At 39.1% G+C, this 24,637-nt stretch overlaps 1 protein-coding gene across 2 annotated transcripts in view; it reads left to right on the top strand.

Moving 5' to 3' along the window:
* dnajc6 (DnaJ (Hsp40) homolog, subfamily C, member 6) overlaps positions 1-24,637 on the top strand; it is a 139,947-nt gene that overhangs the window by 55,696 nt on the left and 59,614 nt on the right. For both annotated transcript variants that reach the window (XM_060829766.1, XM_060829765.1), the window contains 5 exons: positions 3,484-3,617; positions 5,899-6,093; positions 8,930-9,047; positions 10,715-10,794; positions 23,776-23,966. In XM_060829766.1, the coding sequence (XP_060685749.1) occupies positions 3,484-3,617; positions 5,899-6,093; positions 8,930-9,047; positions 10,715-10,794; positions 23,776-23,966 (718 nt within the window). The remainder of the gene's footprint in view (positions 1-3,483; positions 3,618-5,898; positions 6,094-8,929; positions 9,048-10,714; positions 10,795-23,775; positions 23,967-24,637) is intronic.

Raw genomic sequence — 24,637 nt, forward strand, 5'->3', positions numbered from 1 at the left:
TTTACCAGTGTCAATACAGTATATCCCTTTGTGTCAACAGCATGAGAACCCTAGCTATCTGTGCAGACAACTTGGGGAAAATCCACTGTGAGCTTCACTCGCCAATCCATCTGAGGAGATTGAGTCTTGTATGACTGCTCATAGCCTGTAAGCCTTTTTGAGACAATGAGACTTCTAATTCTTGTCCAAATTTTATTTGTTCCAAGTCCTTTTTGTTTTAAATACTCCACTTTGAGCTATGCCATTGCTGCGTCTTTTGAAGCTCTGTTTTTGTTCTCTTGTTGACTGAAAAAAATCTTTTGTTGATTGCTAATGAGGCTGAGTTGCAGCTTCCAGCTGCCATCGATGCAGATGAGCGATCTTTGACCATGGACTGTTGATTATGATCCAGTTGGATTTGAGTTGGCCAGAACAAAGGATATGCTTTTCATTTGCTGCTTGGCAGTTGTTGAACTACAGTTGAGTGAGCTGTAAGTGAGGCTTGAAGTTTTGCTCTAACTGTGTGTCAAGTTTGTGCTGATGTTCCCTGTGCATGGTTGTGAAAATGTGCTCCACTCCCAAAATCAAGTCACATCATTAAATGTGTCTGCAGCTTCAAAGTCCATAAATCTGCAGTGGAGCTCTGAGATCTCTTTTTTTTTTCCTGCATGATTGAAGATCCCTTTCTGACTCTATAATCTGAGACATCTCAGAAGCTGTGGTCCCTTTGGCTGTATAATTGTCTTAAGCTTTGATTTTTGTTAATCTGTGATTTAAACTAGTCATCTACCAACTTTGCTGAAGTGATCTGGCCTTAAGCACAGGAAGTAATTTCTTCATAGAACATTGGAAATCCCAGTTCCATGTCCTAGGTGGGTTGTGAAAAATACGTAGACATCTTTTACCTTTTTTTTGTTACTTTTTTTTTAAACAAAGGGCCAGCAGTGAGTTTGTGAATGGTGCTGTCTAAATTCAATGTAACCGAAAATTCTACGTTCTCTACCTCCTTCAGTCCTTGGTCCTGACCATGTAAATGAGGTCAGGACCGCCCTCTTGTGGCTGATCACTCCTATGGTGTATTTTTATCCTGTAATTTGTAGCTTGCCTATTGAGAGAAATCCTCTCTTTAACATCTTGGGGGTTACCATTGACCAGAAACTGGACTCAATTTAGCATTTAAATGCAGTGGCTACCATTCTGTTGTGAGTAACTGCCCATTTGACCACACCTGCAAAACACAAGTCAAGAGTGTCATGGAATAATTTCTATTTGCCTAGATGATGGCAGCTCCAACAACACTCCAAGCTTTAACACCATCCAGGCCAAAGCAGTCTATTCAATTGATGCCATATCCATAAACATCCACTCCCTCCACCACTCATACATAATAGCTGCACTGTTTCATCTACAACATGCGCTGCAGAAATTCACTGAGACTGCTTCGACAGCATTTTTTTCAAACCCACGGCCAACTCCATCTTGAAGGACAAGGGTAGCTGATACTTGAGGCTACTACCTGCAAATTCCCCTCCAAACAACTCTGCATCCTGACTTGGAAATATATCATCATTGCTGGAACTTGCTTCCTAATGGCACTTTAGGTCTACTACACCAACTAAACTGTAGCACTTAAATCTTCAGCTCACCATCACTTCATGAAGGCAGTTAGGAATGGGCAATAAATGATGATCTAACTATTAAAGCCTATGTCCCCCGAATGGATTTTGTTTTTACAAGATGTCCAATTTAAAATTTTACTTTACTTGGTATTAACCATGATATTAGATTACCAGAAATTGTTTATCTGGGAGGTTTCCAAAATCGAGAGAGTCAAATGGTTCCCATAACCCTGCTATTGGCAAAAAGAATTCATCTTGCTCCTCGGCATCTTCTAATGCCTGAACACTTAAAGACTGCTTAAGTCTGTTTCCCCTTTTTGTTCTACTACCATACAGCTCAATAATGATCTTTAGACACTCAGGAGGTCTGTGATACTCACTGGGCCGAGCTCCTGCTGATGTGATACCTAAAATCTGTGTCTTTGTTTCTTTAAACACTTGGTGCTGACAAACGTTTGAGTGTTGTTTGCCAATGCTGGTTGTTTTCTTAAAAAGACTGGCTATATTGTTTTATTTAGCACTGATTTTAGTTCTGTTGCTTCTTGATGTGTTTTCTGCTGTGGATTTTATCCCACACTTTAAGCTTTTTTGTGCAACCATTCCCTCTTTGCAGTTCAATGTCTAGCTGGTCTGTTAAGTCTGTTACTTACGGCTTCTTGTCACTGGACTTTTCAGGTTTCTCCTGTATTTGAGGGTGGATGGCTGGACTGGTCATGTCCTTCACACCTAACACCCCACTGTCTCGAGGCTGCACTTCAGTTGCTCGTTAATTCTTGCCTCCATTCACTGTCTGCTCACCATATATCGTTTTGTAATAAATTATGATCTAAACTTTATTAAACTTAACTATATACAAGGGGTATGAAGAGAAGTCATCTTCTGAAAAGTTTACAGATTCTGACTGTTCTGAAAATGTGTTGCTGGAAAAGCGCAGCAGGTCAGGCAGCATCCAAGGAGCAGGAGAATTGACGTTTCGGGCATGAGCCCTTCAGGGATTCCTAAAAAAGGCTCATGCCCGAAACGTCGATTCTCCTGCTCCTTGGATGCTGCCTGACCTGCTGCGCTTTTCCAGCAACACATTTTCAGCTCTGATCTCCAGCATCTGCAGTCCTCACCTTTTCTCCTAGATTCTGACTGTACCATGTCATAGCTCCTTGTACATATGCTCAGAAGCTTTTCTTTGAGTAAAGGTATAATAAAGATATGATTGATCCATAACATAACAGGGAGAAAGGGGTACAAGTTTAAATATTTAATTAAGATCTGATATCTGTACTACATGCTAATAATTTTACATCTCCAAATGTTCATTCAGTTGCTGCATGTTGAGTTTACATTAGTTTGATTCAATTGAGTATTTGCTGGCCTACATGATCAATTGGGGGTAAGTATAGAATATTGTGGTATAATGTGCTTGTGTTTTTGGTGCTTGTGTAGGCCCATGTATTTGGGATTATTCCTGGTGGTTGGGCTTAAATCAATATAGGTCAAATGGATGCACATCTCAAAGGGACATTTTGAATATTCAAATTAGTATCACCACCAAACAAGTGTTGGGGTCTTAGCCACTTCCACTTATCCCAGGAGGCATTGTTACACTTGAGGTGATTCTCTACAGCTCTATCCCCAGCATTTTTTGCATCCTTGACATTACTGTCAATGAGGGATTCTTACAAAGTTGGTTGTATCAGCTTTCTTTTCCACATGTAGTGGAATGTATATGATTAATGTGAAATACTATTTTATTCTGTTAAGAGTAGAAACATTGTCTCTCATTGGAAGTGGGAGTAGTAAGCTATATAGTTTTTAAATCATTAAAGATTCATGAAGTGTATGGTGTTCTGTAAACAGCTGACAAATTTTGGAATTTTGTTTTTGTTTCTAGGAAGGCTGTCCTGCCTCTGCTATTTTAGTTTGTGGGATGTTCTGCTTCTGCCATCTTTTCTCTTGCCCAGTTCCAGCAATCCAGTTATTTAATATAAAAAAAGCAGGGCCTGCACTTTGGCCTTCACACAAGAGGTAAGTAACAATCTATTTAAAGTAATCTTTCACAGCTTTTCTGATGTCACTTATCTAACGAGCAGCTCCTGCTCCTTTTGGTTGCCACACAGGGCTTGAAAAACTCAGCAATCGGGAATTATCAACTGAACTTCCAATTCCACAGGAGCTTGATGTTAAAAATATTGAAGAGGTGTTCCACCTCCTCAATTAAAAACATAACCACATTATCAACTGTTTGAAACTAGCACCCTGCTGTGGACCCTTTTTAGTATATGGGCTCCCACCTGCTAAGGGGGGAGATTGGAAGGCCATCATTGGATTGTTTGTGAGGGATCTTTCTGGGAATAAGTCAAAACCAAACATACTGTCATTGTTTCTCACCATTCAGTCCTTGTCAATCGTTTATCCATTTTTACTTAACTGAAACAATATTCTTTGCTGAAAATACTCTGGTAATGCATTCCATGCTCTATCACCCAATTGAAATAAGTTCTTCTAAAATAGCCTGTCTTTGTTTTTGTTTTTAGTGACAACATAAATTGATGATCCTTTTTATTAACGTTTCCATGTTCATTATGAAAATATTCTTCATAGTCCTACCACTCATTTGGTAATGCAGACGGCAAGGTCACATGTGCATGTTGCACAGTTTCAACCAACCAAAGGCAACAACCCATAATTTGGGCCTGGATTAAATTTGAACAAAAATAGGCAGTTAACTGTCAATCGTCAGATGATTTGTGTTCCTTGTGGCAAGAGATCTACCAGTCGGTACAGTTGCTAAGCAGTCAGCCCTCTCATCATACAAATGTTTTTACTTTGCTAGTTGTCCTGATGAGCGCAGGAAGAAACGTTTTGACAAAATGTCTTTTTACCCTAGTTTTAAAATAGCAGGTTGGAAAATGCAAGTATAATGGAATGAGACCTGGTATTAGTTTAAGATTTTTGCACTTTACTCACACTTCTGGGAATTATATTCTGTATTTGAAAGTCGTGGGTTATCCCTTCATCAACAGTCTGCTTTTCCATTAAATGTGTATTCCAATTACATTTTGGGAAGAAACATGGATTATTTCATGTCTTTCAACTTCAGGAGCATTTGTAACTTGTCATTTCTGCTGATCTGTCTTCCTGAGTAAATGATTTAAAATCATTATAATGATGCCAGCACTAATAGTTTGTTTGCACCGAGTTAGACTTTCTCTAGTTTGATGAAAGTAGGAATGTGATATTTGGCACCCTTTATTGGAATGGAAAATAGGCTTGAATTCTCAATTCCTTGTCCCTATCAATGTAGTAAAGCAGGGAGTATAGGCACTAGATCAAAGTAGGAGTGGACTTAAGGATGATAGCCCTTTTTATAGTCCAATACTCAGCATATGTTTATTGTCCAGTCTGGTCTGTGAAGAATTTCGGCTGAAAAGTACACCTTTTTTTTTCCTCATCTGTAGTTGATGTTGAGAAGCTGGTAGTGGTAAGCTGTCTTTTGGTTACTAAGTGGCTTGTTCGGCCATTTCAAAAGACATTGAGAGGTCAGCCACATTGTGATGAGTCTGGAGTCACACAGATCAGACAGGGCACAGATGGCAGATTTCTTTCTTTCAAAATAAATTGCTGAAACAATAGATTTGCCAGAACCTAGTCGTTGCATGGCCTTCAGTCCAAGTAACAATCAGCATGTTTGTTAATACAACTACTTACCTGGTTGGTTTAGTTAAGTGAATTTAATCTTTCTACTGCTGCGGTATAATTTGTTGCCCTGTCCTCTGGGCAATAGTGCCTGTTAACACAGGCAGTCTCATAACCTAACCACAGTACTGCATTTGTGGACATATGTTGGACATATGTTGGTTTGCATTGGAATCCCACCCCAATGTGAATTAATGAGCATGTGAGGAAAAAGATGCAACCCATGAAATATATTGGCTTTGCATTATAATTGTACTAAGATTGTACAATAACTTATCTAAATTAAGTTCCTTGTTTTCAACAACTAAGCAATGTGAACTAATCTATCTAGTCCAGCTGCTGCTACTTCCTCTTTCTTTTTGGGTTTGAACTCCTTGAAATAAAAGTCCTTCCAAAAGATCCAGATGCATTTTGTGTTAATAAGTATGACAGTATCTTTGAAGATGGAAATGTCCCTTGATGACTGTCGCTCTGTCTGTCACTCATTCTTTCCATTTTGTTTTAAGCTCAACGCCTCATAACGGTTAATTTTAAAGATATATATTGCACTTGTCAAAATGAAAAAATGTATAAATAAGTAAGTGTTGCCATGTGTACTTTTTCATTTCAGATATATAGGATATATCTGCGAAATGGTTTCTGAAAAACCCACGCTTCCACATTGCAAACCTCTCATCATTCATACTGTCACTGTGAGCCCAGTCCCATGTTTCAATAAACAGAGGAATGGCTGCCGACCTTTCTTTGAGGTCTTTATTGGGGAAACGAAGATCTTTTCAACTGCACAGGATTATGATAGAATGAGGTGGGTCTCAACTGAACTTCGAGACATTTTAATAGGATCATGTTCTCTGCAGACTACAATCATAGAGGTATACAGCACTGAAAGAGAGACTCTTCAGTCCAGCTTGTCCATGCTGACCAGATCTCCTAAAGTCATCTATCCCGTTTGCCAGCATTTGAACCATATCACTCTTAAATCTTTCCCATTCATGTGCTCATCCAGATGCCTTTTAAATGTTGTAATTGTACCAGCCCCCTCTATTCCATATATACACCAGCCTTTGTGTGAAAAAGTTTCCACTTGGGTTCAAATTATATCTTTCACTTCTTACCTTTTTAAACCTATCCCCTCTAGTATTGGACTCTCCTCTCCTCTCCTGGGGAAAAAGACCTCATTTATTCATCCTACCCATGCCCCTCAGGAACTATCAACCTTATAAGGTCACCCCTCAGCCTCTGATGCTCCACAGAAGAAAAAAAATCCCAGCCTATTCAGCCTCTCCCTGTAGCTCAAATCTTCCAACCCTGGAAAAATCCTTTGTAAATCTTTTCTGAACCTTTTCAAGTTTCGCAACATCTTCTCCATAGTAGGGAGATCAGAATTGAATGTAATGTTCCAAAAGTGGTCTAACCACTGTCCTGTGCAGCTGTAACATGACACCTCAACTCCTAGACACAACGCACTGACCAATAAAGACAAGCATACCATATGCCGCCTTCACTACCCTATATACCTGCGACTCAACTTTGAAGAAACTATGATCCTGTATCCCAAGGTCTCTTTGTTTGGCAATGCTCCCCAGGACCTTACTATTACGTGTATAAGTCTTGCTTGGATGGTATACTGCTGAAAATGTGTTGCTGGAAAAGTGCAGCAGGTCAGGCAGCATCCAAGGAACAGGAAATTCGACGTTTCGGGCCAGAGCCCTTCATCAGGAATGTTGAATTTCCTGTTCCTTGGAAGCTGCCTGACCTGCTGCGCCAATCCAGCAACACATTTTCAGCTCTGATCTCCAGCATCTGCAGTCCTCACTTTCTCCTTGGATGGTATACTGTAAAGGTACTAACTCCATTCCAAATTGACCTGCCAGCTGATTGCAATCCACTTCAAAACTTTGATTGTGAGCAAGGGCCCTCTTGTGGTGCAGTGGTAATGCCCCTACATCTGGATCGAGGGGCCTGTGCTCAAGTCCCACCTGATCCAGATATGTGTAATAATATCTCTGAACAGATTAATTAGAAAAGTAGGTTACATTTAAAATAGAATCTTTTCTGATTGTCAGTATACAAACAAATCTTCATCCTTTCACCTTTTATTGAATGTGGTCATGACCAGCCAGGCCAGTATTAGTAGTCAATTCCTAATTGCCTTTGACCGGAGAGGAATATAGTATTAGGCCATTCACTGACAAGTTGCAAATAACCACGTTGCTGTGGGGCTGAAGTCTTATTTAGTCCAGTCTAGATAGTGACAATAGATTTTCCTGCCCTAAAGGATGTTAGAAAAACTTTTTGTCGCAGTTTGCCACCGATTCACATGATTTAAGTATGAAGACTAGGTGGATGATGTCTATTGAATTAACCTCATGCATCCAGTTCAAAGCATGCTCCAAAATGGTAATCTGATTGATTGGGAAGTCGTAGCTCCCTTTTCTGGAGGCTTTGATTGTGCACTCTCTGATTTTCTATCCTGTACCTCTGCCAAACTAATGGTAACAGATGTATCTAGTTATGTCTCATTTCTCCTTTTAAATATAAGAATTATGTGAACCTCTTTCCAACTTGAGAACATTCCTTGGTTCTGATGGCCTCTGACTCCTTATTCGTTAATGCCTCCAGGAGGTGAGGAAGATATGTTGAAAGAATCAACACATGTTGAAGTTCAGAATATGTTTGGTTCAGGGAATTACATCCAAATTCTGCTTTGTTGCAAGTGGGCAAATAATTGTATCTATTAAAGAAATAAGATGAAGTAAGAATAAAGCAAAAGTGAACTGATCTGCATTGTATAAAAAGGCAATTTTTGCCTCTACTCAACTATTAGCTTGAAAGGAAATGCTTTGAAGTAGAGTGAGCATAACCTCTTAGGCTTGATTCTCTTCTCTTCTTGTTTTCATACATGTAACTTTTCAATCATATACTATATTTTAAATCAGAAGTGAAATTAACTAACTTTTGAGCTATGTTTTGAAGACTATGAAATAAATATGAACTAAACTTCACAAGTTTCAAAAGGGCTAATACGCACACTTTTTTTTTTGCAAGATTGCATTTTTGTTTTGAGTGCCAAGCATGCAACCTTGATAGTACATAGTAGCATGTACTAATTGAAAAGTATTGATTTTCTTGAGATGTTTAATTATGCGATTGAGTGGACAAGAAAGAACTTTCTAATGCCTGGTTGTATGTGATACCTTGTAGAGGGAGGAGGAGAGCTTCTTCAAGGTAGGCATCCTTGCAAGAAGATTCGCAGTAGATTAAGATCAATCATTCCTGAAGAAGGGTTTATGCCCAAAACGTCGATTTCTCCTGCTCCACAGATGCTGCTGGCCTGCTGTGTTTTTTTCCAGCACCATACTTTTCAACTCTGGTCTCCAGCATCTGCAGTCCTCACTTTGACAGGTATCACATACAGGAGAATGTTCAGAATCCTCTTAAAATTTCTTCCAACTGCTCTTAACCCACCAAATACACACGTGTTGTTCATGCTGTTAAAGTCTGTTTTCCCCTATCCTCCTCCAAAATGGCCTTTGATAGTTGTGTACAAATTAGGGCCAGGGAAGTTTTTTTTTTGATTAACCTTTAATAATTTTTTGCTGAATGGAGTTTAGAATTTTTAAATGTCTTGTATTCCAAAGGGAACACCGAATTCAGGAGGGGAAAGTATTTGCTGCTTTGGATGTTAGTGCCCATGGTGATGTCGTTATCGCTGCCTTTCATATGCGATCAACAATTGGTGGAAGACTTCAAGCCAAGGTTAGCGAATGCAGAATTGAAATTAACTCAAATGCTCCTTGATAAATTAAGGTTTTGTGAATTCCATAAACTTCACTACAAGCCAGGGAAAAACAAAATTTTGATTTTTTTAGCTTCAGAAGTTGAAACCATCAGTTTAAGAAAAAACTGAGTTGCTCCGTGATGCATATGAAACTTGTTTATTATTGAAATGATGGACAGCTCATTCTTTCTGCATTCCCAAGTTTCAAAGGATTGAAAACCTTTTGCACTCCACCATCATATTCCACAAACTCTTATTAGGAATATATCTTGGTCAAAAGAGCAATTTTCACTATTAACTAAGATGATGATTAGAAGGGGAATTAGATCTGTTCATACATTGATAGTAATGAGATCCCCAGGAGCAGAGAGAGATTTTCTGGACAAGATATATTTTGAAGGGGATAGCGAAGTAGATGGGAGAAAAACTATAAAGCAATATAGGCTCATATCATTGTTAGATCAAACCTGCAGTTGTGGGGCGATCATGGGTGGATGTGGAGAAGTGGTAGTTGAACAATGAAACAAAGATCCCTTGCATTTATATCACACTTGTTGGAGGCAACAAATGTCTTAAAAGTTTGGTACAATTATTAAAGTACTTTTGAAATGTGGCCAGTGTAGTAATGCACAAAATATGGCCGCCAAATTGTGCACAAAGAGCAATATGACGCTGACTGGATTAATTTAGTTTATATTTTTGATCTAATGCATAAAAGTTAGCTAGGGGCTGGAGGATCGTTCCTTTGTTATTTCAAGAAATGCCACGGGCTGTTTTTTGTATCTACCTGAGTGGACAAGTGGTGCATTGGTTTAATGTCACATTTGAAAAAGAACCTCACTAAAATGATCAGGAAATCAATATGGCATATCCAAGCTTAACCCTTCATAGACTCACCACCTTTTCATTTGTGGTAGTTAACTCCATACTTCTATTTCTTTATACCTTGCAACCCTTTTTAATAAACGTTTTGAATTGATTTTATGCTGACTGCTTCAACCTTCTCTAGAAATGTTCTGACACTACTTCCTTTTTTTTTAAAAAAATATGAATGCTCCTCTTGTTCTTTTGAGTACATCACAATAAACTATTTACCTGGCTTTGCTTGATAGATTTTATTACAACATTTGATCACCTCAAAGTAACTTCACTTTCAAATATGTTGTTTAAGTGAAGCTGAATTTGTTGAAATATTTCTGTCCATTTCTGTTTTCCTTTGCCCTCCTCTCAATATGTACGTTTCCAGTCCCCAACTCCCTGTCTTAGAATCTTTTGCTGACAGCTTATTCTCTGGATAGCTTTTGCACTTTGCCTGTCCTTTTACTTTTTACTTTTTAAAATTGTTTTCATGGCTTGTTTATACCTTTGTAAATTTGTGTGCGACTGACATTAGATGCAAGAAAATTTAGACTAAAATTGTGTCTTCAAGAACTGTAATCTGATACTATGGTCTTTGCAATTTCCAACTAACCTCTTTGTGGAAGTGATAATTTTGCTGAAAATGATTTGGAATTTGTCATGTTTACTTAATCAACTATATTCATTGTAGTTTTGTGAAATGGAATGCTTGTTCTGTACATGCTGTAGTGTGAGCTTTGTCTGTCCGATTATTGGAACTTAAGAATTTTTTCCCTATTTGCTTTAGTTAACAAACACACAGATATTCCAGATCCAATTCCATACTGGATTCATTGCTCCTGGAACCTCTGTATTAAAGTTTACAAAGTGAGTAATAACCTGCCTAACGTGAATATTTTCACTGGATATATGTTTCAGACATTAAATTCTTCCCACAGAAATACAGTGTCTTAAGGCAGTATTTGTCCATTGTTCATAAAATTTAAAACTGCAATCTGTATTCTTTATTTAACATTCTGGATTTCCAGGACAAGAATTGCACATTTTTCTCTTGTGGAGAACTGGTAATTGCTGAATTATGGATAATTTTTAATTACTCAATATTTTAACCACACTTATTGTTAGTGACTAGCAACTTCAAATGTGAATTAACAAATGGCAAATGTGGAAATGCAGCTCATTAGCAGTTTAAAAGAGAAAAATCTCTTTTTTTTTTGAAGAATTCTTCATGTAATTGGTTCAACCAGAACTTTTAATTTATATATTTTTTTAAGTGGTTGCAGACATGTTTCATTTTGTTATTGGCTAAATTGCTGTCTGTAAAGGTTTCCATATCTCCGTTCAAATAATTAATAACTCTTCCTCCCATGAGTGGATTGTGAAATTTCCTCTTAGTTTCCTCAGTAACTTGCCAGAATTGAGTAATATATGTAAATACTGCTTGCAGATAATTTGGCCAGAGTTTTACACTTCTGTGTTGGCCAAGTTTTAATTTTTAATTTTTCATTTATTCAAGAAAGCAGTTGGAATATTGTCAATGTAGATGGGGTTTTAAAAATTTTTGTAACAAGCTATTTTGTAACTAATATCTTTATAAAACAAAGCAAAGGTAATGGATTTATGGCAATAACCAAACTCTTAATTTTTTTTTGTTTAAATTGTTAGTGAGAGTTATTAAATTCAGTCAGTCAGTCGATCTTCAGCAAATAGTCCAAAATTCGTGCCACATCGTCCAGTAAAAGAACATACTGATGATATAATTGCATTATTTAAGGATATAGCTTAGTCTTCCAATTAGTAATTTTACAAATTTCAGTCCAGTCGTTATCATCTGAGAATTTTCAGTTGATGCAAATGAGTTAAAGTATCTTTTAAATTGAAAAATGTTCATTCAACAGTTGAATATGTAATCATATTGAATAGTAATAAAAATGGAAAGAACTGCGCATATTGTAAATCAGAAACAAAGTCAAATTACTGTTAAAACTCAGCCGGTCTGGCAGCATCTATGCAGAGAAATCAGAATTAACATTTTGGGGGATTCAAGATGGCGGTGATCTGAGAAGGTCGCACTGCAGAGCTCCGCATCACAGCACAAGTGGGACGAACCTTAACCCGCTCAACCCAGGCCATCATGATATCTGGGACTATGGAAAGAATGTGGAGTCCCAAGAAACTTCTAAAAAAAAATGAACTTACCTATGTTTCTAGCTGTCCAGAGATGCCCAAAAAGGGAGGAGGAGCATCCGAGGCCGAGTCTGCAGTTCAGCTTGCAGGATCCTCTGACTCAATTACTTTTCAGGCCCTGGTGAATGAGGGCTCCATTTTGCGAGATGCTGGAGAAGTAGATTGAAGAGAAGCTGGCTCCAATCTCTCTCATGCTGCAGAAACATACGCAGCAGTTGGGAGACCTGGAGAAGAGGATGAAATGCAGTGGGGAGCAGAGGGTCATAGTGGTGGAAGCTGATGCCAGTTCATCCAAGGGTAGGATCCAAGCCCTGGAGATGCAGGTCTGTAATTTGCATGACCAAGTGGATGATCTTTAAAACAGCTGCAGGAGAAAAAACATTCAGATCATTGCTCTGCTGAGGGTAAGGAAGGTGAACGGCCTGCGGAATTTGAGGATTGGCTGCTGAAATTCCTTGACTTGGAGGCTGGCATGAGAGGATTGAAGATAGAGGGCTCACCAGGTCGCAGTGCAGTGATCAGGTCTTGGTCAACGTCCTTGTCCTCTCCTGGTGCGGTTGCATCATTACTGCGGTAAGGAGAGAGTCATTTGAGGCTTCTAGAGTCCAGGGGAAGGATCCAAAGGCCCTCATTTACAAGGGCTCTAAGATCATGTTCTTTCAGGTCTTCTCAGTGGTGGTGATCCAGAAATGAAAATCTTTTACGACTGTGTCAAAAGAAGACCTGAGGGAGCTTGGGATTCAGTTCTCCCTGGGGTACCAGGCAGTGCTTCAGATTACCTTGGATGGATCCATATATTTCTTTTGACATGTCCGAGAAAGCAAGAGACTTTGTAGACACACTAACCTAATTTGAACAATTTTAGTATGTATAAATAATGCTGTTTGGGTACATCTTTATCCTTCTGTAAAAGAAATGGAGAAAGTCCAGTTGGAGCTTTATTGTTTTTTTTTTCCCCTCTATTGATGATAATTTGGCTTGAACTATGTTTGGCGGCGGTTGAGATGTACATTTTGAATTTCTAAGTGAGGGTATACCAAAGGATGGGTTGGGTATTTATTCCCCCCCTTTTTTTTTTAAAATGTTTTTAGTTCATATTTGGTATTCTAGGGGGTGTTTTATTCTTTTCTGCTTGTGTTTTGCGATATGGCTCTAGCTGGGAGAAGTGAAGGTGGTTGGGAAGGTTAGATGCCTACTTATGAGCAGTTTGGGATGGCTAGTTGCCCCCTCTGGGCAGGGGGTGAGTTCCCCTACTCAGGGCTGTTGGCGCTTTATATGTTGGTTTGTTTTTTGGTTTTTGTTGTTGTTTTATTCTCTATAGTCTTGTAGGTTTGTTTAATGTAGTGGTTTTAGTTTATGTAGTTTTTATATTTAGTGGATCATGTGACAGCTCAGCAGTTTGTGGTTTGGGTTCCTCCTCTCTGGAACGTAAATGTTGCAGAAAATTATGGCTAATGATTTGATTAAATAGTGTACCTGGAATATCAAGGGAAGTAACTCACCAATTAAGAGGAAGCAGGTACTCTTGAGTCTTGGAAAGGAGAAGATGGATATTTCTTTGTTACAGGAGACACATTTGGATGACCAGGAGCATCTGAAATTACAGCAGAATGGCTTTGACAGTTTATTTTTCATCATTTAATATCAGAAGTAGGGGAGTGGCTATATTGGTTAGGAAGAATCTCCTATTTAAGTTCGAATGTGTTAACGACACACACAGGAGGTTTGTAATTCTTAAAGCCTCGCTAAATGGGGAAGAATATGGTGTTTTAAATGTTTATTGCCCTCGAGCTCATTCCTTTTAAATTTTTGGTAGACGCTTTTTCTGAACTGAAGTCCCAAGTCCTGGCACATCATTATTGGGGGAGATTTTAACTGTCTCATGGATCCCACAGTAGGTTGGTTGCCCAAAGGTCCCTTGATACCCTCTATAAACTAAACAGTTAGTGGGTTGGTGTACATATGGAGGAGTCTCCACCCTACAGGTAGTGATTTGGTTTTTCTCCAATCCGCACAGATGTCACACCAGGATTTTTTTTTGTTGTTCCTCATCCCTGCGGTAACCCTGGATTTGATGACATCTTGTACAATTAGTAATAATGCCATCTCTGATCATGCTCCAGTGTACTTTATGGTTAAGATTAAGGATGTTAGTGGATTCAAGGTACAGGTGAATAGATCCCTTTTATCTTCAAGGATAATAAGTTTGTGAAGTATTTCTCTAAGGAATATTGGGTGTTCCTAGACATCAACATAGGCTTGGTTGATAGTTCATCCGTTCTCTGTGAAACTGCCAAAGCCTATGCAAGGGGGTGAGTTATTTCATATTCTACCAGTAGAAAGCGGCAGAAGGATGAGCAGCAACGTCTCTTTGAAGCATGGCTGAAGTCATCTGAGAAGGTTTGCTTTGACAGACCCTCATTGGCCAAGCTACAGAGGATTATGGTGCTGCGGTCTACATTAAATTCCGTGCTCTCACAGACGGCAAAGAAGCAGCTGGCTTTTGCAAAGCAAAGGTTATACAAGCATCGTGACAAGCCAGGTAAATACTTTGCGTATCTTGCTCAAAAGAGGAGTGCCCCACAAGCCATTACAGCGATTAGGGACGGGACTGGGAACCTAAAAAGATTAATGTGGCGTTCCAGAGATTCTACTCTAAGTTATACCAATCAGAGGATTGTGTGAGGAGGGGCAGGCCAAAATGGAATCCTTTTTTTCAGGGATCTGAAGCTCCCGGGTGTGACTCCCGAACAACAATCCTTTCTCAATGCCCCATTCTCAGAGCAAGAAGTGCAGGGAGCTGTGAGGCAGCTTCAGAGTGGAAAGGCATCTGGTCCTGACTGACTGACTGACTTCCCAGTGAATTCTATAAGGAATTTCTAAGTATACTGTCAGGCCCGATGCTCAATATGTATAATGATTCATAGTCATGATTGTCTCCCACCATCTCTGAGAGAGGCCAATATTTCATTTATCCTTAAAGGGAAGGACATGGAAGACTATACTTTGTACAGGCCCATCTCGCTCTTAAATGTGGACTTTAAAATCCTCTCTAAGGATCTCCCGTTAAGGCTGGAGACTGTTACCTTTTATTACTAAAAAGGATCAGACTGGCTTTAAAGGGTCGCAGATCCTCCAATAATGTTAGGAAGCTGCTTAATGTGATTCAAGCATGTCAACAGCAGTCAACACAGATTTTTGATTTCTCTAGATGCAGACAAGACATTTGAGTGGCCGTACCTTTTCTACACTCTAGAGCAGTTTGGTTTGGGTGAAGTCTCCAGGAGATGGGTGAAGGGTCTCTGCGACGGCCCTCTCGGGCAGTCATCACCAACAGAGTACGATCAAGCAATTTTGATATTTTTAGGGGCAGCAGCCAGGGCTGTCCCCTTTCACTATTGCTTCTAATGTTGGCAGAGGCCATGTATGGAGATCCCAATATATCTGCTCCAGAAGTGGGGTCAAAATCACATAAGATCTTGTTGTATGCAGATGTTCTAATTTTTTGTTTTGACATCCAGCAATTGAAGTGCCTCGCCTGATACACTGCATTTGCGCGTTTTGGCGCATTTTCATAGTACAAGATTAATTTTAAGAAAACAGAGGCTATGCCAACCGGTGGTCTTACGAAGGAGCTAGCTCTTGAGGGTGACTTTAGAATCCCATTTAGGTGGTTAGAGAGAGGTTTTGCGTATTTAGGCATATTCATTACTCTAGTTCTGGATTGGTGATTCAAAGCCAATTTTATCCAGTTATTTGGAAAAATTAAATGATTTTCCAAGATAGGAGGCACTTCTAGCCTCGTGGTTGGGTCGAATAGCGCTTATTAAGATGATCTACCCTATACGGATGCTCCCCCTGACTTTCAATAAGCAAGCATTCAGGAGACTGGCTGGTTCAGTTCTTTTATTTGGAATCGTAAACCTCATTAAATTAACTAAACTGCAACTGCCTCCGATTTGGGGGAGTGGACTTTCTGGACATTAAAAATGACTAATTAAGCTCACTTTTGTCCTATGTAAGTGATTGGGTTTGTGGAGATCCTCTTTCAATATGGCTAGATATCGAAGCCTCCCAGGCAAGGTGCCCCCTTAGCAGTTTGCTGTTTTTGGACAAGGTGAGGACAGTTGGGGAATATTGCCATAACCCAATAGTCATCAATTCTATTCAAGCATGGAGGGCAATTTGGCAGAGGGAAGGCAATATTGGTAAACCATCTTTGTTTACACCTTTAGTGGGTATGCCAGGTTTTCAAACGGTGATGATAGATTCAGGATTTATACGTTGGGAAGCTAGGGGTGTGTCTTACATGGTTGATTTATTTGAGGGAGATGTAATGATGGCCTTCGATCAGTTAGTATGGAAGTGCGAGTTACCTAATAGAGACCTCTTTTTCGTTTGTTTTTCAAGTTAAGGATTTTATTCAAAAATAGACCAGACTGTTGACCCCTACAAATCCGACATAGAGAGGGCAATATTAAGTGCTAAGAGTACAATTTCTGTCAGTACTTTATATAATCAGTTGGGGGGTTGCCCCCTCAGATAAGTTTGTTTTGACTCTGCAGGATGTGGGGGAGAGAGCTAGGTGCTGAAGTCTCTTCAGAGGCATGGGAGGATATTTGGAAGAATGCAGGAAAGATATTAATTTGCAATCGGACCCATGCTTTACAGTGGAAGATTCTCCACAGGGCCCACTTAGCTCCAGACCGTTTGTCAAAATTTAAACCAGGGGTATCTTCTTGTCCCAAGTGCAAGGTCTGCACGGGCACTCTTACCCATTGTCTTTGGTCTTGCGATAGGCTTCAAACATATTAGAGTGGTGTGGCGGGTGCAAAGGAGAGGATTTTGGGCATGAGGGTGGTGAAGGACTCGATCGCTCTCCTTTTGGGCCTGCCCACTGTATTTCCTGTAGACGTGCATAAGAAAACACTTTTCAATATTCTTATGTTCTGTGCAAGAAAGAATATCTTGCTAGGTTGGATATTCAAAAGCCCCCCAAGCCTGTCGGGTTGGTGGAAGCTTGTTATGGAGCATGTTCACCTGGATGTTCTCACGAGTATGGTACATCGCAAAACTAAGATTTTTACAAAACGTGGCAGCCCTTCTTGGAATACCTTGACACAGATTTATCTGCCACACTAACAAGGGCTTTTATGTAGCCGTAACAATTGTTTTTTACAACTCCAGGAGGAACGGTGAATGTATGAATGTTTTTTGTTTGGCTGGGCTGAGCTATTACTATTTATTAGTTGGTTATTTATTTAGTTAAATAGCCAGTTTGAGGTTTTTATTCTCTATATTTTTGTATATCTGCTTATACATGAGGGTGGGTTGGGAATTTTTTTATTTGGGTTGGTTTTTATGAATTGTTTTGAATTGCATTGTTTTGTACTTGTAATATTTTTAAATATTATTTCAATAAAAATATACTCTTCAGGTCCCTGACCATGCTTCAGAACTGAGAAAGTTCTGAGGGTCACTGGACTCGAAACGTTAGCTCTGATTTTTCTTCACAGATGCTGCCAGACCTGCTGAGCTTTTCCAGTAACTTCTGTTTTTGAATGTGTACTGACCTTGTCTTTTTAATGCATTTGTGGAGCATTTCTGTTACCTTCCAAGAAAGACCATTAGGCTGACGTGTTACACAGCAGGAGCTGTATTGTGGAGATGTTTACTGTACAGGCAGTTAAGTTAGACTCAGCTGTTTGCTGCTGAAAGTGGCCAATGATGCCATCATTGTGTCAGCGAATCAGACACTTAGTGACATTTCACCATTCTTGGACAAACTCAATAGTTTCTTGTTGCAATCCACCTTGTGGCAGTGAAGATGAGCATCCTCTTCCTTAACCTAAACTTTTTTTCCCCCAGTACTATATTAGTCTGATTTCCTGCTTTTGCCCTGAATTAGAAAACATCTTCAACTTTCCTTCCAATTTCCACTTTTCAGTTTGTCTCTTGCCTCTTTCTTGATATTACTGCCTCTATTTCTGAAGATTAAGCTACCCATTAATATTCATTATAAACACCCACTGACTCCAATCTTAGCTTGACGGCACATACTTATACCCTCCACCCCATTCGCTGTTTTTCTGTTTCTATTGTATCTATTCTGATGCGATCTTCTACCCTAATATTTCAGTGAAATCTCTTGACTGTGTATCACGCTTTCTGCAATGATTGTAACGAGGTCAGCCAGGTGGCCCTCATATGGAATGAGTTGTTGATTAGGGCTGTTAATCTGAACCAATCATGGAGCCTTGGCGAACAGAGTGGGGTTAAAAATAATAAGCACTACCGCAGTTAGGCGGTAGTGTGGGGGTTAAAAAAAGAAAAAAAAATAACCAGGCGATTAGCCAGTAAAAAAAAATATAAAAAAAAGAAAAAAAAAATAACCAGGCGATTAGCCAGTAAAAAAAATATAAAAAAAAATAACCAGGCGATTAGCCAGTAAAAAAAAATATAAAAAAAAAGAGCAGGACTGTCACCTGCACACACGAGAGCTGGGGAAAAAATATAAGCACTAATGCAGTTACGCAGTAATGTGGGGGTACAAAGAAAAAGAAGAAAAAACAACTGTGAAAAAGGGGGTTGACTCTTGGGGGGAAAAATAGAGGAGGATTGTTGGAGAGCTGGCTCTGAAGAAGATGGATCATTGTCACGGACTCTCCATGTGTAATGAAAGGGTGACTTGGTGACAGGCTCCATGGAAAGTGAAATGGCTCCACAATTCTTCCCTTGCTTTCTCTTCCCTTTCAGAACCATAGTTCTACTTGTCATTTGCCTCTGCCTCATCAGCTTTCATATTTATTACATCATATTCTGTCATTTCGGCCAGCTGTACTGTTATGGCACCATCGGACATGATTATTTTATCCCTTTAATTACAGATTTCTGCAGGTTCCTGTCCGTCTGTGACACTTGTCAACTCCTCAATCACTCCCTCCTGTGGCACCATTCCATGCAAATGCAGGTGACCTAATGTTTGGCCTTCTTTCTTCCTCTCTCCTACTGTCCAAACATTCCTTCCAGATGGAAAAGCAATTTAAATCCCGTTTCTTTTAGTTCAGTCTACCATATTTGTTGCTAACAATGTAGTCTCTTTGGGGATACCCAACATGGATTCAGTGACTCCTTTGCAGATCAGCTGTTCCCATGTTGCTGTTGCAAGTTAATCCTAGAGATAGTATTGCACAAACTGACAGCTGCAAACAAAAGTGTTGTCTTAATGCTGGGAATGCCCTCAATGTGTTGTGTGGTCTGCTATCATGCTGAATAGTCTTAGAACAGACTTTAAAGCTCAAAGCTGAGTATTTACAAGGCAATTCATGGTGCCATTAGTAGTAGCATTAAATTAAACCACAATCTTTAAATAAGTAACTCTATATCCACACTCTGTTGAAGCTACAACACAAAGATGACATGCTGATCAACATGAGCAGCTGCTGTTTACTGTTAAATACCCCACTACCAACAGATGAGACCAAAATCTCTAGTTTTGCTATATCCAATTTTAGTTGATGTACACTCCCATGATTAATGGGAGAGGGGTGTGTGTCCATGAACATGCTGCAGCATTCCTTATGAAGCCTAACCTGTGATGCACATTGACGAGATGAGGTACCTGTTCAGCCAGAAGTGCAAAGTGGATGATATATCCATATTTCCTTCCCCAAAAAAACTCCCCTAATATAATTCTGTTTGCAGCTATCAGTTTGTGCAATGCTATTGCTAAGATTAACTTGCAGTTGCAACATTAGGTATATTGCGTAATCATGGCCTGTTTGTTCCCTGCATCGCAGGTTCAATGCTCTGTGTGTATGTATACGCATAGGTGCAGTTCAGACTTGTGTCCATGAAGCATGAAGAAAGATTTTAAAAACTGTCCATTCTTGTCTACATTTTAAAAATGAACTTTGGACTGTAACTTGGCTGCCACAATTTCTGAAAGGACTTCAGTCATCAGTTACCAGGGCAAACCTCTGATGTCATCTAATGTGAATATCACATTGTGTATGGGCCTTGCAAAGGACCAGCAGATATGGTTGTCTTACCAGCAGTGAATGAGAACAAATGGAGAGCTATCAACTTATGATGCTGGAAATGGTGTTAATAGCCCAACAACTAGATCATTTAAGGAACAATGTTCCCCACCAAAACTATAAGGTCTACCTTGTTAAGTTGAAATTGATTCATCCAGGAGCTCAAATCTGTGACTGAACTTCCTGATTTTTGAAAAATTTTCTGATCCTATACTTCAATCTGGGAAGAAACAGATTGCGGTTAATGTTGTGTCAGTCTGGTAAATATCTAACTGCTGTTAACTTGAATCTGCTAAGAACTTAAGGCCTATGCAACTCTGATTCAGACATCAAGCTGAAGTAAGCTTCAAGTCTGCCTTTTTGCAACTCTTGCGAGAAAAACTCATCTGTCTGAAAATGCAACAATCTCACACTGCTACACCCTCAATCATTACAGAAAAACATTCTGCAAGTTCAGCCAACTACAAGGACGTTACGAGACACTACCTTTCCGGACTTGGAAGAAAATCACCTGAATTAATTCCCTTATTTTTATTATTATTCTTCATCACAAGCTCTTTACTTTTCAATTTCTTTCTTTCTTAGTGGCTATGCGCGTGTGTGTGTAGTGACTATTATCCCCTGGGTTTAACTGCATGAATAAACCATTTGTGTTTTGTTCCTATATAGTTTGCAGGTCATTTGTGTCATTTAATTTAAGCATTGAAGATTTGGAGAAAGTATGCTGTAGTTTACTTTTCAGTGGAAAGAATTGAGACATTTTCCTTATCCTTTGGGGAAAAATGAGACTTCAGCTTGACAGCAGTGGGGCCATATCACCAGTGTTGAACTGACAAGTGTGTACAGGGCCAATAACTACACTCCAGACAAATGAAAATAATGTTGTGTGTGGATCTCTCCTGTTGAAGGGAGGAGTTACAAGGAAAATACATCCCTTTTTTTTAAATGATAAAAATCACACAATACCAGGTGAGAGTCCAATGGGTTTATTTAGAAGCAGTAGCTTTTGGAGCACTGATCCTTCATCAGGTTTTTTTTAATGGCTTGGCAAAATTGCCAATGGCAAGTTTTTCAAAAGCTGGATGGAAACAGTGGATTCTGACAGATACCCTTAGACCAAGAGCCAAGTTTGGTGATTACATTTGTTATGCCATTCAAGGGGCCTTGCTTCAATTGTTTACCAATTATGATCTCCACTGCACAGAGGTTTTCCCAAGAGTGATGTTTAGAATCCTGAATGAGAAATTAGAAACCATGTTCCATACGAATGACCTCCTTGTTCGTGGAAGATACAGAAGAAACGAGCAGAGGATTGCAATGATTTAATGGCAGAACAGAATGCCAAATGAAAAAAAGCCAATTCTCTATAATGATTCTGGGGCATGCTATCAAAGAACAAGGAATCACAATGAACAAAGAAGAATAAGTGAACTTGCAGCATCCGAATGCATAAATAATGTACAGTGCCTTTTGAGCTTGGTGAATCAAATGGAAAAGTTAACCTCAATTTAGCCAAAAGAAGTGACCGGTTTATTATCTTGATCACATGTTATTTTCAGTTCAGACTGGGTCCTAAAGAGTATCGTTAGCTTTTAATCTGGTCAGGTGATCAATTCCGTCATCCTATGTTGGTGTTTTTCATTTTAAAAAAGTTGAGTCCATGAACGATCCAAGGTATTAAATGGAAAATAGATGATTCTGGCCAAATTGTCCTATTTTCATTGATCTCTGAATCAGAAAATAGAGAAAGGTGAGCAAAGGTCATAAATTGATGAAATTACTTGTAAGAGCAGCTATTTTAGCTTTAGGCATAAAAGGAACAGTATATGCATGATAAATTTGAGCTTCAGTGACACATGGTGTCAAGATATCATCTTTCTCATACTTCATTTTCAACGAATTGGTAAGAATCATATCGTCCACAAAAATAAATAAATCTTCATAGAGTATTCACATGTTTTACTACACAAAGCTAAGACTCAATGAGCGTAGCCAGATTATACAGTTAATTGATTGAACTGTGAGCTATGTTTCCTAGTTAACTTCAATCCGTACCAGCTAGGTTATTTAGTTATGCAAGTTTTAGATTCTTCAATTGTACATACTTTTAATATGGAGCATAAGTATAATCTAAATTAGAATTCTTCAACTAAATGACAACTGTTGTAAGCTCTGTGTGTCACAGTTACCTTTGTGACTTTGAAGGATTAGCATAATACGTTCTGCATTGCATGAAAGACCTTCCTGTTCTGAAGGAATAACATGCAACCTATTGTAAATGATACAAGGGAGTTTGCATTTAGGGGATGTTGCATGTTCCTTGACTAAGTACACTTTGAAGACCATGCAAGTAGTTAGCCCAGCTTAGGGTCTAACGTAGGAATAAATCAACTTTCCAAATGTGGAAGAGATCTTGAGTTAAATGTGACCAGTACAAGTTATTGAGGTCAATTCTTTATATTTGTCAAGAGCAGCGTTATTCAATTTGTATCCATGCAAACCAACCATGTGAAATATTAAAGAGTATTTCTTGCACTTAGACAATAGATCATAAAAGAGCATGTTTGACTATGACAGGATACAAATTCAAATCATTCTCTTCTTATAGCAAGTTTTGTTCAAATGAGCCTAAATCAATAATTGAATTAAGCTGTTGGAGAAATAAACAGCCAAATGACATCGATGGTGGGTAAGTTGTTGGAGGGGTTTCTGAAAGTTAGAATTTACATTCATTTGGGGAGGAAAGGACTGCTGAGGGATAGTCAGCATGGTTTTGTTGGAGGAAAATCATCTCTCTCAAACTTGATTGTTTTTTGAGGAAGTAACCAAAAAGATGGATGAGGGCAGAGTAGTAGATGTTTACTTGGATTTTACTAAAGCCTTTGCATCATAGATAGACAGGATGGTTAAGAAGATGTTTAGCATACTTGCCTTCATTGCTCAGACCGTTGAGTATAGTAGTTGGGATGTCATGTTGAGGTTGTACCGGATGTTGGTGAGGCCTCTTCTGGAGTACTGTGTGCAGTTCTCACTACCCTGCTGTAGGAATGATATTAAACTGGAGATGGTTCAGAAAAAATCTCAGGATGATGCCAGGAATGGAGGGTTTGAGTTACCGAAATAGGCTGGATCGGCTGGGAGTTTTCTTCACTGGCGTTTGAGGGTGACCTTGTAGTGGTTTATAATTTCATGAGGTGAATAGCTAAGGTCGTCTTTTCCCTTAAGTAGGGGAGTTCAAAATTAGGGGTCATATTTTTAACATGAGAGGAGAAAGATTTGATAAGGACATGAGGACAACATTGTTAAACAGTGATATGTATATGGAATGAACTGCCAGAGAAAGTGGGTATGGTTATAATGTTTGAGACATTTGGATTCGTACATGAATAGGAAAGATTTGGAGGAATATGGTCCAAATGCAGGCAGGTGGGACTAGTTTAGTTTGGGAACATGGTTGGTGTGGCCTAGCTGGACTGAAGTATCTGTTTTTATACTATATGACTTAGACTCCTCATGTTGAAAGGTATAGCAGGTTTGATCATTAAAATAATTAGGAAAGTATTGCTAAGAATTACTTGGCTCGCTTAATACAACTATGTTTCCATCTTTTACCCCCACTTAGACCAGAGTTAGATGCCTGTGATTCTCCAGAGAAATATCCTCCATTGTTTCACGTTATACTGGAAGTAGAGGTTGAATCTTCCGATAAACGCTTTGACTTGACACCTCCCTGGGAGCATTTGAACACCAAAGATCTTACACCCAACACACTATTCTCCAGCCACCACGAACATCAAGAAACATTAGCTGCAGGTATTTTTGTCATTGTGAAGGGCATGATCAATGAAATGTGTGCTTAACATATTTGTCAGCTTTTGCTCATTTCACCAAAGAATTATTGCTGAAATTTGGTTTTATAATACCAGTTTTTTTTTAAATGCTGATTTTTGCAACTAAAATGTAACTAATACTTTTTGTTTTCAAGCATTCGTTCACAGGATGTGAGTTTTGCTGGCTAAGCCAGCATTTATTATTCATCCCTAATTATCCAAAGGGAGTTTAAGAGTTGACCACATTGCTGTGGGTCTGTAGGCCAGACCAGATAAGGGCAGCAGCTTCCCTCCTGAAGGTCATTTAGCAAGCCAGATGGGTTTTTTTTCTTTTCGTCGATTGACAATGGTTTAATGTTCGTCATTAGGCTCTTAATTCAGATTTGTATTGAATTCAAACTACCATGGTGGGATTCAAATCCTGGCACCAGGACATGACCTGGATCTCCTGGGTTATATGGTCTAATGCTAATATCACCAGGCCATTGCCTCCCCCAAACGAACAATTCTTTTGCAGATTCAATGTGTATCAGCATTCAGTGCTAGTAAGCATGTCCATACATGCATTATGCAGCAGCACTATTATTTAGCCTCGCTAAATAAGTGGGGTGATCCACTATGGCATTGGTGGAGGTTGTCTATTCACTTGTGCTA

Source organism: Hemiscyllium ocellatum, chromosome 9, assembly GCF_020745735.1.
Source record: "Hemiscyllium ocellatum isolate sHemOce1 chromosome 9, sHemOce1.pat.X.cur, whole genome shotgun sequence".
Lineage (NCBI taxonomy): Eukaryota > Metazoa > Chordata > Chondrichthyes > Orectolobiformes > Hemiscylliidae > Hemiscyllium > Hemiscyllium ocellatum.